The sequence below is a fragment of the Ranitomeya variabilis genome, chromosome 2 (genome assembly GCF_051348905.1).
Source record: "Ranitomeya variabilis isolate aRanVar5 chromosome 2, aRanVar5.hap1, whole genome shotgun sequence".
Taxonomy (NCBI): Eukaryota; Metazoa; Chordata; class Amphibia; order Anura; family Dendrobatidae; genus Ranitomeya; species Ranitomeya variabilis.
Window position 1 is genome coordinate 841109006 of NC_135233.1, and position 17584 is coordinate 841126589.

General features: G+C 44.0%; 1 protein-coding gene across 3 annotated transcripts in view; it reads right to left on the reverse strand.

The window, feature by feature from the left end:
- Positions 1–17584, reverse strand: part of DVL3 (dishevelled segment polarity protein 3) — a 112025-nt gene that overhangs the window by 10902 nt on the left and 83539 nt on the right. For all 3 annotated transcript variants that reach the window (XM_077290139.1, XM_077290141.1, XM_077290140.1), the window contains 5 exons: positions 14732–14867; positions 4577–4670; positions 3890–3959; positions 3652–3791; positions 3461–3537 (listed from right to left, as the gene is read on the reverse strand). In XM_077290139.1, coding sequence (XP_077146254.1) covers positions 3461–3537; positions 3652–3791; positions 3890–3959; positions 4577–4670; positions 14732–14867 — 517 coding nt within the window. The remainder of the gene's footprint in view (positions 1–3460; positions 3538–3651; positions 3792–3889; positions 3960–4576; positions 4671–14731; positions 14868–17584) is intronic.

Consider the following 17584-nt stretch of genomic DNA (forward strand, 5'->3'; position numbering starts at 1 on the left):
TAAACGTGATGGAAAACTGCTACGAATCCGCAGCGACCAATCCACTGCGGATCAGCAGCCAAATCTGCACCATGTGCAAGCCTAGCCCTAAGTGCAACCCTAGCCCTAAGTGCAACCCTAGCCCTAAGTGCAACCCTAACCCTAAGTGCAACCCTAACCCTAAGTGCAACCCTAACCCTAAGTGCAACCCTAACCCTAAGTGCAACCCTAGCCCTAAGTGCAACCCTAGCCCTAAGTGCAACCCTAACCCTAAGTGCAACCCTAACCCTAAGTGCAACCCTAACCCTAAGTGCAACCCTAACCCTAAGTGCAACCCTAACCCTAAGTGCAACCCTAACCCTAACCGAAAAACAAAAATAAATATATTTTCTGTATTTTATTATTGTCGCTACCTATGGGGGTGATAAAGGGGGGGGTTTATTTACTATTTTTTTTATTTTGGTCGCTGTGAGGTTCTATCACAGCGATCAAAATGTACAGGGAACGAATCTGCCAGCCGATTCAGCGGGCGCACTGCGCACGCGCCCGCCATTTTCCAAGATGGCGGCGCCCATGCGAGAAGATCGCGGACACCGGGACTAGGTAAGTATGGGGGGGTGCGATCGGACAGCGGGAAGGGGGGGGGGTGGAGGGGAGGATGGGGGGGGTGGAGGGGAGGATGGAGGAGGGGAGAGGAAGGTGCTTAGGACAGGACGGAGGGGTAGGGAACACTGATGGCGGCTGCAGATCGCCGCTGTCAGTCAGTGGGGGGGGGCCAGGTTGGGGTCTCCAGCCATGGCAGATGCTATTGCAGCATCGGCCATGGCTGGATTGTAATATTTCACCAATTTTCATAGGTGAAATATTACAGATTGCCCTGATTGGCTGTTTCATTTTCAACAGCCAATCAGAGCGATCGTAGCCACGGGGGGGGGGCGCGCGCGAAGCCACCCCCCCCTGGGCTGAAGTACCACTTCCTCTGTCCCTGCATGTGGGGAGAAATTGGAGTTAACCCTTTCACCCGATCTGCAGGGACGCGATCATTCTGTGACACAGCATATGCGTCACAGGTCGGATTGGCATCGACTTTGACGCATACGCTGTGTCACAGGTCGGGAAGGGGTTAAACCTGCTTTCCTCCACACGTAGAGGATGCCCCCTTGTCCCTGTCACCGGTCTATGATTAAAAAGATCATCAGAAAGGTCTTTGTACGGCCCCCTCATATATTTATACATTAACATAAGCTCACCCCTTAGCCTTCGTTTTTCCAAACTAAATAGCCCCAAGTGTAATAACCTATCTTGGTATTGCAGACCCCCCAGTCCTCTAATAACCTTGGTCGCTCTTCTCTGCACCCGCTCTAGTTCAGCTATGTCTTTCTTATACATCGGATTCCTGCAAATCAAATTGTTCAAATTTGCCAGCACCTGCTAATTTCATTTAATTTGCATAAGATCCATCATCTCTACCAGGGACTCTGAGAAGAAGAGAAGCGGTTTCTCTTTTGCTGGCTACACAGCACTCAGCAAGTAACATGCAGGGAACAGAGGATTCAACATTTGTGATGCTTCGGCAGAATCTAGTGAGCACACGATCGCCAAGTGTCACCAAAGCATAGCAGATCTGCTGGGTCCTAGTAGACCCAGATCAGTTCTGCCAGTGAAGCCCGGCACAGCAGGGGGCTGCTTTCCCTGTAACTGGAGCCCTTATGAATAAAATACAAAAAATGTTCCCCAGAGATTATTTATGATCTCTTTGGAGACAAACTGTGTAAAAAATAAAACACATGCATGAAACATATGAGGAAAAACAAAAATAAAGCACAAAAAAAACCAAAAACATTTTATAACATAAATAACAAAAAAAAAAAACATTAGGTATCCACGTGACCGTAATGACCTAGAAAATTCATTTAACGGGACATTTGGTGGGGAACCTTCAACAGTAACAGTATAAAATGAAAAAAATAAATATTTTTTTCTATATTTGCATTGCAAAGAAAAATTATTAATTACATAGTAGTTTATATGGACAACAAAACAGCCCTAAAAGTATTACAATTTGTCCCACATTAATGAAAGACCCATATTGTCACTTGAATGTAAAACTAAACAAAAAACAACGAACCAGTCATGAAAGGGTCGTCCATTACTTAGATAACCCTTTCCCAATATTATTCTGTAAAATAGCCTGTACTCACTCGCGGTGCCATTCCAATGACATCGGTGCTGGGTCTGCCATGACGTTATGTCACATGAGCCCTGCAGCCAGAGTCTGTTAATGAAACACTTCACTGTGGCTTCCTTCAGTCGTAACCGAGATCCAGAGGAAGTCAGACAGTAGCATCAGCTCTCTTTTTCTGGACGTCAGTTTCATCCAAAGAAGGTGGGAGTGACGTGGCTCATTAGCGGCCACTTATTGGCTGCGGGGCTCATGTGACATAACGTCACACGAAACCAGGGAAAAATCAGAGGAGAGGACAAACTATTATTTTACATGGGGAGCAGGTCGATCGGGAAGCGGTTGCCACGAGTAGTGGACAACCCCTTTAAGGCTTTTTCAGGCCCTGTCAACAAGAAGTCGATTTTATACCCTTTGAGCAAAAATGGAGATTGATGCAGTTACACCAGAATGATGTATTTATTGCCATACTTCTGAATGCCCAAAGACATATTAAAATAAGCATACAAATAGGCAAAGCCATCACTCTGGCATGTGTCTAGTAACTCATATCATACCCCCCACAAAAAAACAAAAAAAAAAAATGTCCGGATGCCCATGGGGGAGGATATGCTGCAAACTTCAACTGTCGAACCATGGAGTGATAGGCTTTTACTTTAGAAGTAACCATCGTTTTAGTTTCTTTTTTTTTTTCTCAGAAAACAATAGTACATTTGAAAATCAGAACCTTTGTAATGTATCTTATCAGAAAAATCAGCTTTCTACGAACTGATCATTCATTCTTAATATTCACAATTCACAGGTAAAACCTGTTTTGAGTGAAGACAAATTTTTTATTGAGGTAGATGACAGTTGGTACTCAAAGTTCCATGGAGATTGTGTCCGCCTCTAGCTGCTGCTTCCCCCCTCTATAGAATTTTACAAGCACCAACTGTCCTCTCTCTCAGTACTTTCAACATCTGTCTTTACTGAATAAAGATTTTACCCGTGAATTCAAGGTGAAAAATCAGTCGGAGGATGATAAAGAATCAGATTTCTCTAACATATTACAAAGTTGCTTGATGTGTACTTCTGATTTTTGGAACAACAATTAAAACGCCTGTTACTCCTTAATTAAACTCCCTTACCTGGTTAACACTGTGGTTAAAGGGTCATAAATACCTGAAGAAATGCCAAGTGACATAAGATTTTGTGCAGATAAGCCCCCTTACACTACAGAGGTGTATTTAACATAAAGCACAGGTAACAAGACCGTCATACTGTGACGAAGGACTAAAGTGCTTGAGAAAACGGGCTTACCCTGGCTTGTGCACAATTTCCCTAAGGACTCTCACGGCATCATCGTTGCTCATGTTCTCAAAATTTATGTCATTGACCTGCAAAACGTAATATTTAACAAACATGTGAAACATTATGGGCAAACTGCATCATGTGCCCGTATCTGCAACATCGGTGCCCCTACAAAACCTTTCCCAGATCTAGGTAAGCACCTGCAGTAACATATCGCCTGGCTCAATTCTGCCGTCAGCAGCCACTGCTCCTCCTTTCATGATGGACCCAATGTATATTCCCCCGTCCCCGCGCTCGTTACTCTGTCCAACAATGCTGATGCCCAGAAAGTTGTATTTTTCTAATGCAACAAATGAAAACACAGTTGAATGTGATTAGAACAGATCTTAGAGGAAAAGTGAGACACGCTTTCATGATGGTTGGCTTGGACGTACTCACCCATGTTTAGGGTGACGGTGATTATATTCAGAGACATGGTGGAGTCTGTTATGCTGCTGAATGAAGAGGACTGAAAAATAAAAGGGGAGCAATGTAATTGGTATTGCATTTTAGGGAAAGCCACAGACATTTTCTAAAGGGTTTTATGACATCCCCACTCAACCTTAAAAATAATGCAACTCAATGCTCCATGGTATGGGGCCCCGGGTGTCACTGCAGTGCCCTTATCAAAGAAACCAATCACTGGGTGAAGCATGGCGGAGGACATACCAAAGCTGGAACCAGTGACTTCACAGCGAACGCTGAGCACTGTACCACCAATTGGTTTACTTTAGCTGGTCCAGGGAAATACAGGGTTTATAGACTATCTATAAGCCCATTAAGTGCTACGTTTGCCTCACAGGGCAAATCAGACTGATCCGATCACAACCGTCAGCAGAGCTCTTCTGCACCTATATTTTGGTTATAGATGGGTCTTGGCACAAAGGCCCACATCAGTCAAATATTCCAAAATTCAGGAGATGTCAAGCAAACATGCAGACACAACTGATGGTATGACCCTATGTGAAGGAAGCACTTAGACTGTCACAATGTGCAAATGGGTTATCAGAACAGTACATTCAAACACTGCACAAGAGGTATATTGGTCAGATTATGGCACGAAACCATGGCACATTCTCGCCTTACCCGCTCAACGCGAGGGGCTTTTGGTTTTCTTCGGCGTCTCTTATGTCTCCTCATTAGACGAGATGCGCTGCTCTGCTCTGTGGAATTGCTGAACCTGCAATGAGGACAACAAAATATTAAAAGCATCTGGAACATACAGTATATAACAGTTTGTATAACTATATAACCAAGCTACCCGTTAATATGGTGGACATAAAAAGTCTACACACCCCTGTTAAAAGGCAGGTTTTTGCCACGTAAAAATAAAAACCTACAAGAACAATTGTTTTAGTCCTTTTTCCACCTCTGTCACCCATAATCTGTACAAATTAATTGATACACATTTGGAGAAAGAAAATAAAATTGCACTAAAATACAGTGGTTGCATAAGTGTGAACACCCTCTTATAACTGGGGATGTGGTTGCGTCCGTAATTAACCAATGGTATTTAAATTCATGTTAAACAGTAATCAGTACAGCGCTCCATTTATAGTAATTCTGATTAACCCCATATAAAGTTTAGCTGTTCTAGTGGGATTTTTAGGACATTCTACAGCAAAATCCATGGTCTGAACAGCTTACAACACAGCAAAGGGGTCTCATTGTTGAAAGTTACCAGTCAGTAAGAAGGTTACATAAAAATCTTTCATACGATTGACCATGGTACACTGAAAACTGTTGTCCGGTCTAAAACAATAAGTCTGCAGTCACTGTGAATGGGTTTTGAACCCCCCCATCCCACAGCGCACGCACTATGCACAGCAAGGATTTTCCGGTTTCTAAGCCGGGAAGACAGAGATGTATGCGATATGGATACATGAATACTCCCAGGCAGAAGTAGTCTAGTGGCTGCGGCCTCGCTTCATACAAGTGTATGCAGCGAGGTCTGGCATATCGCAATACACTTGTATGGAGCAAGGCGGCACCCACTAGACGGACTCTGTCCGAGTGTATCAATATCGCATATATCATCACCATTCCTGGATCAGACACTGATGAATCCTTGCAGCGCAGAGTGCGTGTACTAGGGGAAAGTGGGGGATTCATAAGTCTGCAGTCATACAGACTTAAATTAAAACCGGACAACCCCTTTAAGAAGCGGCTTAAATTTGGCACAAAAGTTAGATTACCTAGAACTGGAGGTCCCTCATAAAATCGATGAAAAACACAAGAAATTTACCAAAAGGCCTACAGCAACATTAAAGGAGCTGTGGGAATTTCTGAAAAGTACTGAGTGTGAAAACAAACCAACGTATTCTTCATACGTCTGGCTGGTGGGGTAGAGTGGCAAAATGGAAGCCTATTCTTACAAAAAAAAAAGCCAAAACCTACATCATGTCTGCTAAATTTATATATGAAAATATAATTTGTGCTGAGGCCACCAAAGTTTGCCCCTGGAGAACATTTCAAAAGGTATGCTTGGCGCAAAGAAATACTACGAATCACCCAAAGAACACCATAACCACAGTCAGGCATGGAGGAGGAAACCTTAAAGGGCCACTGTCACCCCCCTCCAGCCGTTATAAACTAAAAGAGCCACCTTGTGCAGCAGTAATGCTGCAGTCTAACAAGGTGGCTTTTAGTTTTTGATTCAGTTATTCCCTCAATAAAGCGTTTTAAAATTTGTACAAAAAAACCTGTCCTTAGACCTGGAGGCGGTCCGAAGCTTCCTCGGTGAATCTCCCAACGGCCGTCACTCTTCTCTTCTGGGGATGTGGTCGCCGCCCCCTGCGCGCTGTTTCTTCTTAAATCCGGCGCCTGCGCTGTGCGTGCCTGCCTGGGGCAGGCGCAGTCTTCATTGTCTGTCATAGGTCAGATGCAAGGTGCCTGACTGCGCCTGTGCGGGCAGTGTGGCCACTCTGTTGCTGAATCCCCGCCCCGCACTGTGTTATTCATTATGCACAGTGCGGGGCTGGGGTTCCTGGGCATGCGCACTACGCTGTTCAGACGCTCCCCCGGTCCCCCACCTTCCAGCGTTGCCGTAATATACAGGTTTCCTTGCCAGCGTTTGGAATGAAGCAGCCGCAAATAACGCTGGAAGGCGGGGGAGCTGGGGGAGCGTCTGAGCTGGGGGAGCGTCTGAACAGCGCAGTGTGCATGCCCAGGAACCCCAGCCCTGCACTGTGCATAATGAATAACACAGTGCGGGGCGGGGATTCAGCAACAGGGTTGCCACACTGCCCGCACAGGCGCAGTCAGGCACCCTGCATCTGACCTATGACGGACAATGAAGACTGCGCCTGCCCCAGGCAGAAGAAGTGGGGAAAAATGGTCAGTTCTAAATGTTACCTGCGGATAGACTCCCACCCAGAAATACTGAATGCTGTCAAATTCAAAAGGGTACTTCAACAAATTATTTGTTTGTTTATGGGTGTGCAAATTTAAGCAACCACATTTAAGTTTATATTCCAACTGTACCGCACAGATTATAGGTGATGTTAAAAGGTGGAAAAAGTTCTTATATTATTCGTCTTGGCATTTTTTTTTTTGCTTTTTAGTGAAACACCACCCCTCCTTGCCCCTATACCTGGCATTTTAACAGGGGTGTGTAGACTTTATATCCACTGTGTATCAATTCAGATAGGTCAAACAAATAGGCAATTTCTACAGAAGGAAAAGGATAAGCAGCTATCACATATCTGGGGGATGGATTGGTCAGGTACATTTCCAGTTTGATGACCGTTTGACCCAATAAACCCATACCCATGAGCTAGCACTGGGTCAGACTGACACACGAACTGATGGTGATCTAGAAAACATACCTTTGTATTGTAAGTGCTACAAAAAGGCAAAACCAAAAAGTAATATATTATTTTTTAAACTTGGAACAAAAACACACACAGTCATCAAAAGAATAGGGGATTTTCAGCTCATTGGTACTTCAGACTGAAGTGGATTTGAACTTTTTTTCTGCCAAGGGTAATGTTAGCAATACAGTAACAGCTCTAGAGGTTAGGGCAGGATAGGTATGGCATTTGAATTGCAAAGAGGTTGATTGGGTTGCAAATAGTTTTTTATTTAATCTACAAAGATCTGATACATAATATGATTACTGATTTGATATGGATAGGGTACAGAGAGCTTATCTTTCTGTTCAGAAGAACCAATTTAACAGCTTCCCTTCACAAAGCCATAGAGGTACATAATAAAATTCCTCCTAGAAGTGCCAGTAAGGGGAGTACAGTGCTGCCCCTACTGCTAGCAACACTCCTATATTGAACAATTTGTGATAGATCAAATACCATACCTGCCAACAGTCTCAAATTTGCAGGGACAATACGCAAACTGAACCGTGAAAGGGGCAGGATTTACGCAAACCCTGAAGTGGTTGGTTTTCTATGTTTTATAGTGGCCTCATACGTTCCAAATTTTACAATCTAAAAGGTTGGTAAATGTGACCAATACATGTAGAATTTTAAACCTGACTCTTGTAAGAAACGCATGTTTTCTTAAAAACAGACTTTATGGCCATAATAGTCAAATTTTAACTCCTTAAAAGGTAATTTTTCATTTTTGTATTAAGGCTTCTTTTACATTTGCCGTGATTTTGTGGCCCGTTTTTGTGGCCCCAATACATTATGGGGCCGCAAAAACGGTCCGCATAGATTTGTCAGAGTGCCGCATGCCGTACGGCCGTGGGGGCCGTATTTACATCCCTGAAAAACATATCGAGCCTGCTCGATATTTTTTAAGGCTTACGGACACGGCCCCCATTGAAAATCAATGGGACCGCAAAACAACGGAAGCTTATTTTGCGGTGCACCGTCAAGAACGTATTCGCGGGTTTTTTTTCCCCTACTTTGTCTTTACTATTCTAAACCAGAAAAACGGTGATCCACAAGATTTTTTCGGCCTGCTTTTGCGGCAGATCGTGAAAATTACGGCAATGCGGCCCGCAAAAATACATTGATAAATATTGATGATTATGGCTTACAGCCAATGAAAACCCAAAAGTCATTATCTCAGTAAATTAGAATACTTCAGAACACCAGGTTGAAAAAGGATTGTAAAATCTGATATGTTGGCCTATGTTCAGTAAATGCACTCAATACTTGGTCAGGGCTCCTTTTGCATCAATTAAAGCATCAATTACTGCATCAATGCGGCGCGGCATGGAGGTGATTAACCTGTGGCACTGCTGAGGTGTTACGGAAGCGCAGGTTGCTTTGATAACAGCCTTCAGCTCATCTGCATTGTTGGGTCTGGTGTCTCATCTTTCTCTTGACAATACCCCATAGATTCTCTATGGGGTTAAGGTCAGGGGAGTTTGCTGGCCAATCAAGCACAGTGATACTGTTTGTAAACCAGGTATTGGTACTTTTGGCAGTGTGGACAGGTGCCAAGTCCTGCTGGAGAATGAAGTTTGCATTTCCAAAAAGAGGGAAGCATGAAGTGCTCTAAAACTTCCTGGTAGACAGCGGAGCTGACTTTGATCTTGATTAAACATAGTGTACCTATACCAGCAAATGACATGGCTCCCCAAACCATCACCAATTGTGGAAACTTCACACTAGACCTTGGAAATCAAGGTCCCAGAATCTGGAGGAAGAGTGGAGAGGCACACAATCCAAGCTGCTTGAGTTATGGTGTGAAGTTTCCACAATCAGTGATGGCTTGGGAGCCATGTCATCTGCTGGTGTAGGTCCACTGTGTTTTATCAAGACCTAAGTCAGCGCAGCGGTCTACCAAATTTTAGAGCACTTCATGCTTCCCTCTGTCAACAAGCTTTTTGGAGATGGACAATTTATTCTCGAGCAGGACTTGGCCCCTATCCACACTGCCAAAAGTACCAATACATCATTTAAAAACAACAGTATCACTGTGCTTGATTGGCCAGAAAACTCGCCTGACCTCCATGCCACGCTGCATTGATGCAGTAATTGATGCCAAAGGAGCCCCGGCCAAATATTGAGTGCATTTACTTAATATAGATTTTCAGTAGGCCAACATTTTGGATTTTTACCCCTTAAGCCCCGAGGGTGGTTTGCACGTTAATGACCGGGCCACTTTTTCCAATTCTGACCACTGTCCCTTTATGAGGTTATAACTCTGGAACACTTCAACGGATCTTGGCGATTTTGAGATTGTTTTCTCGTGACATTCTACTTCATGATAGCGGTAAAATTTCTTTGATATTACCTGCGTTTATTTGTGAAAAAAATGGAAATTTAGCGAAAATTTTGAAAATTTCGCAATTTTCCAACTTTGAATTTTTGTGCCCTTAAATCACAGAGATATGTCACCCAAAATACTTAAGTAACATTTCCCACAAGTCTACTTTACATCAGAACAATTTTGGAAACAAAATTTTTTTTGTTAGGGAGTTATAAGGGTTAAAAGTTGACCAGAAATTTCTCATTTTTACAACAAAATTTACAAAACCATTTTTTTTTTTAGGGATCACATCACATTTGAAGTCACATTTAGGGGTCTATATAGCTAAAAATACCCAAAAGTGACACCATTCTAAAAACTGCACCCCTCAAGCTGATCAAAACCACATTCAAGAAGTTTATTAACCCTTCAGGTGGTTCATGAGAGCTAAAGCAATGTTGAAGGAAAAAATGAAAATTTAACTTTTTAGTCTTGAAAACGATCATTTAGCAACAATTTTTTTTATTTTCCCAAAGGTAACAGGAGAAATTGGACTGCAAAAGTTGTTGTTCAATTTGTCCTGAGTACGCCGATACCCCATATGTGGGGGGGGAACCACTGTTTGGGCAGATGGCAAGGCTCAGAAGGGAAGGAATGCCATTTGACTTTTTCAAGCTAAAATTAGCTGGAATTGAGATCGGACGCCATGTCGCGTTTGGTGAGCCCCTGATGTGCCTAAACAGTGGAAACCCCCCACAAGTGACCCCATTTTGGAAACTAGACCCCCTAAGGAACTTATCTAGATGTGTGATGAGCACTTTAATCCCCCAAGTGCTTCACAGAAATTTATAATGCCCGGGTGTGAAAATATAAAATCCTATTTTTTGCCCACAAAAATGATCTTTTAGTCCCCAATTTTTTAATTTCCCAAGGGTAACAGGAGAAATTGGACCGCAAAAGTTGTTGTCCAATTTGTCCTGAGTACGCTGGTACCCCATATGTGGGAAAAAACTGTTTGGGCACACGTTGGAGCTCAACAGGGAAGTACTGACGTTTTGGAATGCAGACTTTGATGGAACGTCTGCGGCCGTCATGTTCCGATTGACGAGCTCCTGATGTGCCTAAACAATGGAAACCCCCACAAGTGACCCCAATTTGGAAACTAGACCCCTCTAAGGAACTGTCTAGATGTGTGGTGAGAACTTTGAACCCCCAAGTGCTTCACAGAAATTTATAACGCCCGGGTGTGAAAATAAAAAATTGGGGACTAAAAGATCATTTTTGTGGGCAAAAAATGATTTTTTAATTTCCCAAGGGTAACAGGAGAAATTGGACCGCAAAAGTTGTTGTCCAATTTGTCCTGAGTACGCTGGTACCTCATATGTGGGAAAAAACTGTTTGGGCACACGTTGGAGCTCAACAGGGAAGTACTGACGTTTTGGAATGCAGACTTTGATGCAACGTCTGCGGGCGTCATGTTCCGTTTGCAGAGCCCCTGATGTGCTCCACCATGAGGTTAACGAAAGTATCAGAGAAAAAGACTTTGAAAAAAATCTAGTTCTGTGAGGCCGGTGGTGTCAAACTTGATTCCTGATTCTGCCACAAAATCAGGAATCAGTGGCTCGTAATTTTCGGGTGGCGAGGTCCATATGGGGTCCGCAGTGGGGTGCGCTGGTTCGTCATCGGCAATGGTGGGCGCTTAATCATCTTCATCAATGATGGGCGCTGCCTCATCTTCTGTCCTGCGGCGTCTGCGTGGCAGCTCCACAGGGCCGGAGGAGGAAGATGAGGAGTGGGAAGAGTATGAGGAAGAATCGGAAAAATAAAGAAAAGTGGGATCCTCTCCCTTGCTATCAGTGTCGGAGGCAAGGAAAGAATATGCCTCCTCCGCTGAATAGCGCTGTTGGGACGAATGAGACGAGCGGGACATTTTTTTTTGTAAGTATGGTGCTTGGGTGTACTTTATTGGTAACTATGTGTAAGTGTGCAAACTACTGCTAGTGCTTGGTGCAAACTACTCTGAAAAAAAAAAGCTAAAGGAAAAAAAGCAAATAGGGAAAAAAAATACCTGTGAAAGAAAAGTCTAAAACAGCAGGCCCTAGCTCTGATAAGTAAACCGCGTCACTTATCAAAGTTCGGCCGCTGCTGGGTGTGCGAACGGAGATGTGAAAAACAAAGAAAATGAAAAGGAAGGCACGGGTTAGACGTGGCGTCTGGGTGAGCGCACGGAGATGTGAAAAAAAATAGAAAAGAAAAGGAAGGCACGGGTTTGACGTGGCGGCTGGGTGAGTGCACGGAGATGTGAAAAAAAATAGAAAAGAAAAGGAAGGCACGGGTTAGACGTGGTGGCTGGGTGAGCGCACGGAGATGTGAAAAAATAAAAAAGGCAGGCACGAGAGCTTTGATAAGTGAACCGCGTCACTTATCAAAGTTCGGCGGCAGCTGGGTGTGCGCACAGGTGTGGTAAAAAAAAAAAAAAAAAAAAGGAAAACGGCAGGCACAAGCTCTGATAAGTGAACTGCGTCACTTATCAAAGTTTGGCGGCTGCGGGATGGGTGTACGGAATTGGGCAAAGGGGGCTGATGAAAAAAAGCGAGCACGAGTTGATCGCTGAACTGCGTCACCAATCGACGCTCAGCGGCAGCTAAACGTGCGCACGGAGGCGGCACAAAGAGGGACGGAGGAGGTAAAAAAAGAGGGAGGAGGGGGGATGGGGGGGGTGAAGAGAGATCGGGTAGGGGCTGATAACACTTACGTTTGTCGTCTCTCTTCTCCGGTTTTCTTTCTTCTCTAATGCAGGGATTGTGGTGTTACAGGCTTCTGTAGCACCACAAGGCCCAGCAAGAGTTAATCTGCTGTGTGACCGCTCTGCAGGGGTCCTCAGATAGAGTGGGGACCCCTGCAGAGCGGTCAGACAGGTCACCTGCAGGTGACAGACAGGTAACAGAGCGGTCACACCGCTGCTGTGAGCTGTCATTGGTGGTATTGAATGATAACATCGATCCCACCAATCCCTGCAGGTCCTGGTGACCATGGCAACTGCCTAGGATCACTCCGATCAAGGCAGGTCACAGCCAGATCACCAGCAGGGCACACAGCGGTCACGTGACCGCCGCTGTCCCCTGTGATTGGCGCGATCGTCGATAGCATCGATCGCGCCTATCAGCTTCTGCAGGGCCTGCACTAGTCTCTGGCCTGCGATCGGTGCGATTGCAGCACCGATCCAGGCCGCTACAGCAGGGTACAGCCGGGTACATCAGGGCACAACGTGGTAATACGGCCGCTGTGCACTGCGATTGGCGTAATCGATATGATCGGCGATCGCGCCAATCTGGGGGGTTTTGTCAGTGCCTGGCGATGCCAGGCACCAGCCCTAGGATCGAGTACATCGGTACTCGATCCTAGCATGGGACCTCATTGTTTCAGCAGCTCCGATTGGCTGAAACAATGAGAAACGCTGTGACTGGCTATTCAGAACAGCCAATCACAGCGATCGAGAGGCCTGGGGGGCAGAGCCAGGCCCTGAGATGCCGACGCCATCTTCCTCCAGGTAAGATGGCGCCGGAAATTTAATGCGATCACAGCGACTTAAGTCGCGATGTCGCATTAAACAGTATGACGTGCTATCCAGTCACTGGAAATTAAGTCCCAGGTCACCTTGACGGGATAGTACGTCATATGGGATTAAGGGGTTAAAATAATTTTTCAAGCTGGTGTTATAAAGTATTCTAATTAACTGAGAATGACTTGGGTTTTCATTGGCTGTAAGCAATAATCATCAACATTAACAGAAATAAACACTTGAAATAGATCACTCTGTTTGTAATGACTATATAATATATGAGTTTTATTTTTTGTATTGAAGAACTGAAATAAATTACTGCAACTTTTTGGTGATATTCTAATTTTGTAAGATGTACCTGTAAATATTTCTGCATAACTGGAGAAATGCTTCAACTATAGCAAAGAAGAAAAGTGATAGGAGATGACCTCCTGGACACTAGAAATCTGGCCACTAAAGCCCACCACCGATCCTGAGAAGCAAGGCTCTTAAAGAAGTACACCCATCCTTTGGTGTTTATCCTCTTAATATATTGCAATAGTCATATTGCATGGTGTACTATGATTTGCTCATTTTGCCTTTCGACCTAGTTAATTCTTCTCTTTTCCATCAGGTCTATGACATCACCTGATCAAAACAGATTGGCTGAATCCTTCTAAACTCTATGTAGAAACAGGAGCTCGCCATTCCCTGCATGAGTTATCATTAGAACTAAAGTTCTAATCACTGCAAAGTCCCTAGCAGGTGGGAGGAGAGGAGCAGCTGGGTCATGAGTTGAAGAGGGGAATGACTCATGCAGGGAAAAAAAACTTCCTGTTCCTACATAGGATTCAGCAAGTTTGTTTTTAATCACGTGACGTCACAGACCTATTGGAAAAAAGAAGAATTAACTGGTAAAAAGGCAAAATGAGCAATTGTAAGTACACAGTGCCATACAATAATATTATGACTGCAATATATAAAAACTTTGATAGGAATGCTTCTTTAGGCGCCTCAGCTGAATTATGTCAATGATGTGCACAGTCGCTCCTTTTATTCTTAATGGGAACGCAGAAGACGGCACTCCCATTAGAATAAATGGACTGGTAACGCTCATGATGGACACCTGTTCCATTCGGCAACGGCTCTTCAGAGTCCAGTTTTTGGATTGGCAGGGGTCCCAGTGGTTAGACCGTCAGCGATCACAAAATTATTTTTTATCCAAATGACGGGATAACTTTCAAAACTGAGAATGCAGTGGATGGGAGGGCAACATCCTGTTTCAGAAACTACACAGTATTGACTGGGTCGCCCTGGCCCCACAACATCCTCAGGTTGCAGGACTGTTGTGTCTGCTCTGGTTCCAGATTTCACTTCCTCAGTAGAAGTATCATCAATATAACCAAACATATTCAAATGCAAAGACCATTTTCGATCACTTCCAATCCTATGTATGTGAAAAAACAGTAGCATTATAGTCTGCTGTTCTATCAGACCTCATATTTCTGGTACATTCCATGCAGTCCTGACTTTCTACATACCTGCTCGTAGAATCATCCTCGTCAGAATCAAAGAAGCTAGTGGAGTCCAGCTCACTGCTCATTAGGGTGGACGAGCTCTCGTATCCTCCTGTGTCCCTGCGTCTCTCCATCTTAGATGTGCCATTGAGTCTAGGAGCTGCAATAAAAAATAAATAAAATTTGTAAAGGAATAAAATAAAGGAACTTTGTGTTTAAAATTAACCCACAAAGCGTATGTTTCATCAAGTAATATTATAGACATTTGTAGTATTTATAGATGTATATGGTAATTGCCATTTACACTCAATATTGAATGTTTATTATACAATTTTTTTCTGACATGTGCACAAAATATATTATATTGGAACCAATAATTATACCAAGTGCTCAGTTACAGTGGCTTGCAAAAGAATTTACCCTCTTGGCATTTTTCGTGTTTTGCTACCTCGATGGGAAGAAAATCAGCAAAATTGGAATGTGTGTTTATTTTCATAACTTAAAATCAGCCATACAAGTAATACATCCATGTCTACTGATTCTGCAATTTAGCAGTGTCATATTGGTGTTTTTGCTCAGCTGTACAGCTACATGTTATATGAATACTACTCGTTCAGATGTTAATGACTGATGTAAAAACCACCTTTAGATATGCAGGTACAGGTATTTTTTGATCATGTTACATTAGACCAATTTCCTCTGCAGATTCTATGTCAGTCTGTACACTGGCAGTATTTCCAGCCTTTTAGTCTGCGGTTTTCACTAAATTTGTATATTTGCCCAGCTATCTTTGCTGTTTTAATGTATATTAAATAAAATCAATTGTTTAGAGGCAGCATGGACTCTTGGTTCTCCGTTTTTGCAACTCTGAACATTTGGTTTTCAGACAAAATAACCGAAACATTAAGGGTGCATAACTATTCACCTCCCTAAAGTCAGTACTTTGTAGAGCCTCCTTTTGCATCAATTACAGCTGCAAGTCGCTTTGGATAAGTCTCTATGAGCTTTCCACATCTTGCTACTGGGATTTTTGCTCATTCCTCAAGGCAAAACTGCTCCAGCTCCATCAAGTTAGGCTAGGTTCACATTGCGTTAGGGCAATCCGTTTAGCGCTAGCGCTTGCGGATTGCGCTAACGCAATGTTTTTGTAGGGGCCGCATTTAGGGGTCGCGCCAACGTCCCCGCTCTCGCAGATCCCCGATCTGCGAGAGCGGGGAACGGACCTCGGGCGCGCCGCGGACGCTGCAAGCAGCGGCCGAGGCGCGCTACAAAAGAACGGCACATCTCTAGCGCGAGCTGAAAAAGGCACGCGCTAGTGATGCGCTACAGGCGAAATTTACATTGCTGTCAATGGGTGCGCTAACGGACCCGTTGCACGGCATTAATTGCGACATTTTCGCCGTGCAACGCTGTCCGTTAGCGATCACCCACTAACGCAATGTGAACCTAGCCTTAGATGTTTCCTCTGGTGAACAGGAATCTTCTAGTCTGACCACAGATTTTCAATTGGATTAAGGTCTGGGCTTTGACTAGGTAACTCCACAACATTTACACATTTACCCTTAAACAACTCAAGTGTTGCTTTGTAGTTTTATTTAAATGTATATTTGCACATACGTTTTTAAATGGTTTGTGGTTCATTTTCTGTGTTTTTTTTTCTGTGATGCTGGGAGGAGTGACTTAGGCTATGTGCACATGTTCCGAATTTTTCGCGGTTTTTTTTGGCATTTTTCCGCTGCAAAAACGCTTACATTAACCCATTAACCCCAAGGGCGGTTTGCACATCAATGACCGGGCCAATTTTTACAATTCTGACCACTGTCTTTATGAGGTTATAACTCTGAAACGCTTCAACGGATCCTGATGATTCTGACATTGTTTACTCGTGACATATTGCACTTCATGATAATGGTAAAATTTCTTTGATATTACCTGCGTTTGTGAAAAAAACGGAAATTTGGCCAAAAATTCGCAATTTTCCAATTTTGACTTTTTATGCCCTTAAATCACAGAGATATGTCACACAAAATACTTAATAAGTAAAGGTACCTTCACACTGAACAACTTAACAACGATATCGCTAGCAATCCGTGACGTTGCAGCGTCCTGGATAGCGATATCGTGTTTGACACGCAGCAGCGATCAGGATCCTGCTGTGATATCGCTGGTCGGAGCTAGGAGGCCAGCACCTTATTTCGTCGCTGGATCTCCCGCAGACATCGCTGGATTGGTGTGTGTGACACCGATCCAGCGATGTCCTCACTGGTAACCAGGGTAAACATCGGGTTACTAAGCGCAGGGCCGCGCTTAGTAACCCGATATTTACCTTGGTTACCAGCGTAAAAGTTAAAAAAAACAAACACTACATACTTACATTCCGCTGTCTGTCCCCCGGCGCTGTGCTTCTCTGCACTGTGTAAGTGCCAGCCGGAAAGCAGGGCACAGCGGTGACGTCACCGCTGTGATCTGCTTTCACTTTACGGCGGCACTCAGTCAGAGCGGGAAGCAGACGGCAAGGGACCTGACGGACACCGGAATGTGAGTATGTACGTTTTTTTTTTTTACTTTTACGCTGGTAACCACAGTAAACATCGGGTTACTAAGCACGGCCCTGCGCTTAGTAACCCGATGTTTACCCTGGTTACCCGGGACCTCTGCATCGTTGGTCGCTGGAGAGCGGTCTGTGCGACAGCTCTCCAGCGACCACACAACGACTTTCCAACGATCACGGCCAGGTCGTATCGCTGGTCGTGATCGTTGGAAAGTTGCAGAGTGTGACAGTACCCTAACATTTCCCACATGTCTACTTTACATCAGCACAATTTTGGAACCAAAATTTTTTTTTTGTTAGGGAGTTATAAAGGTTAAAAGTTTTTT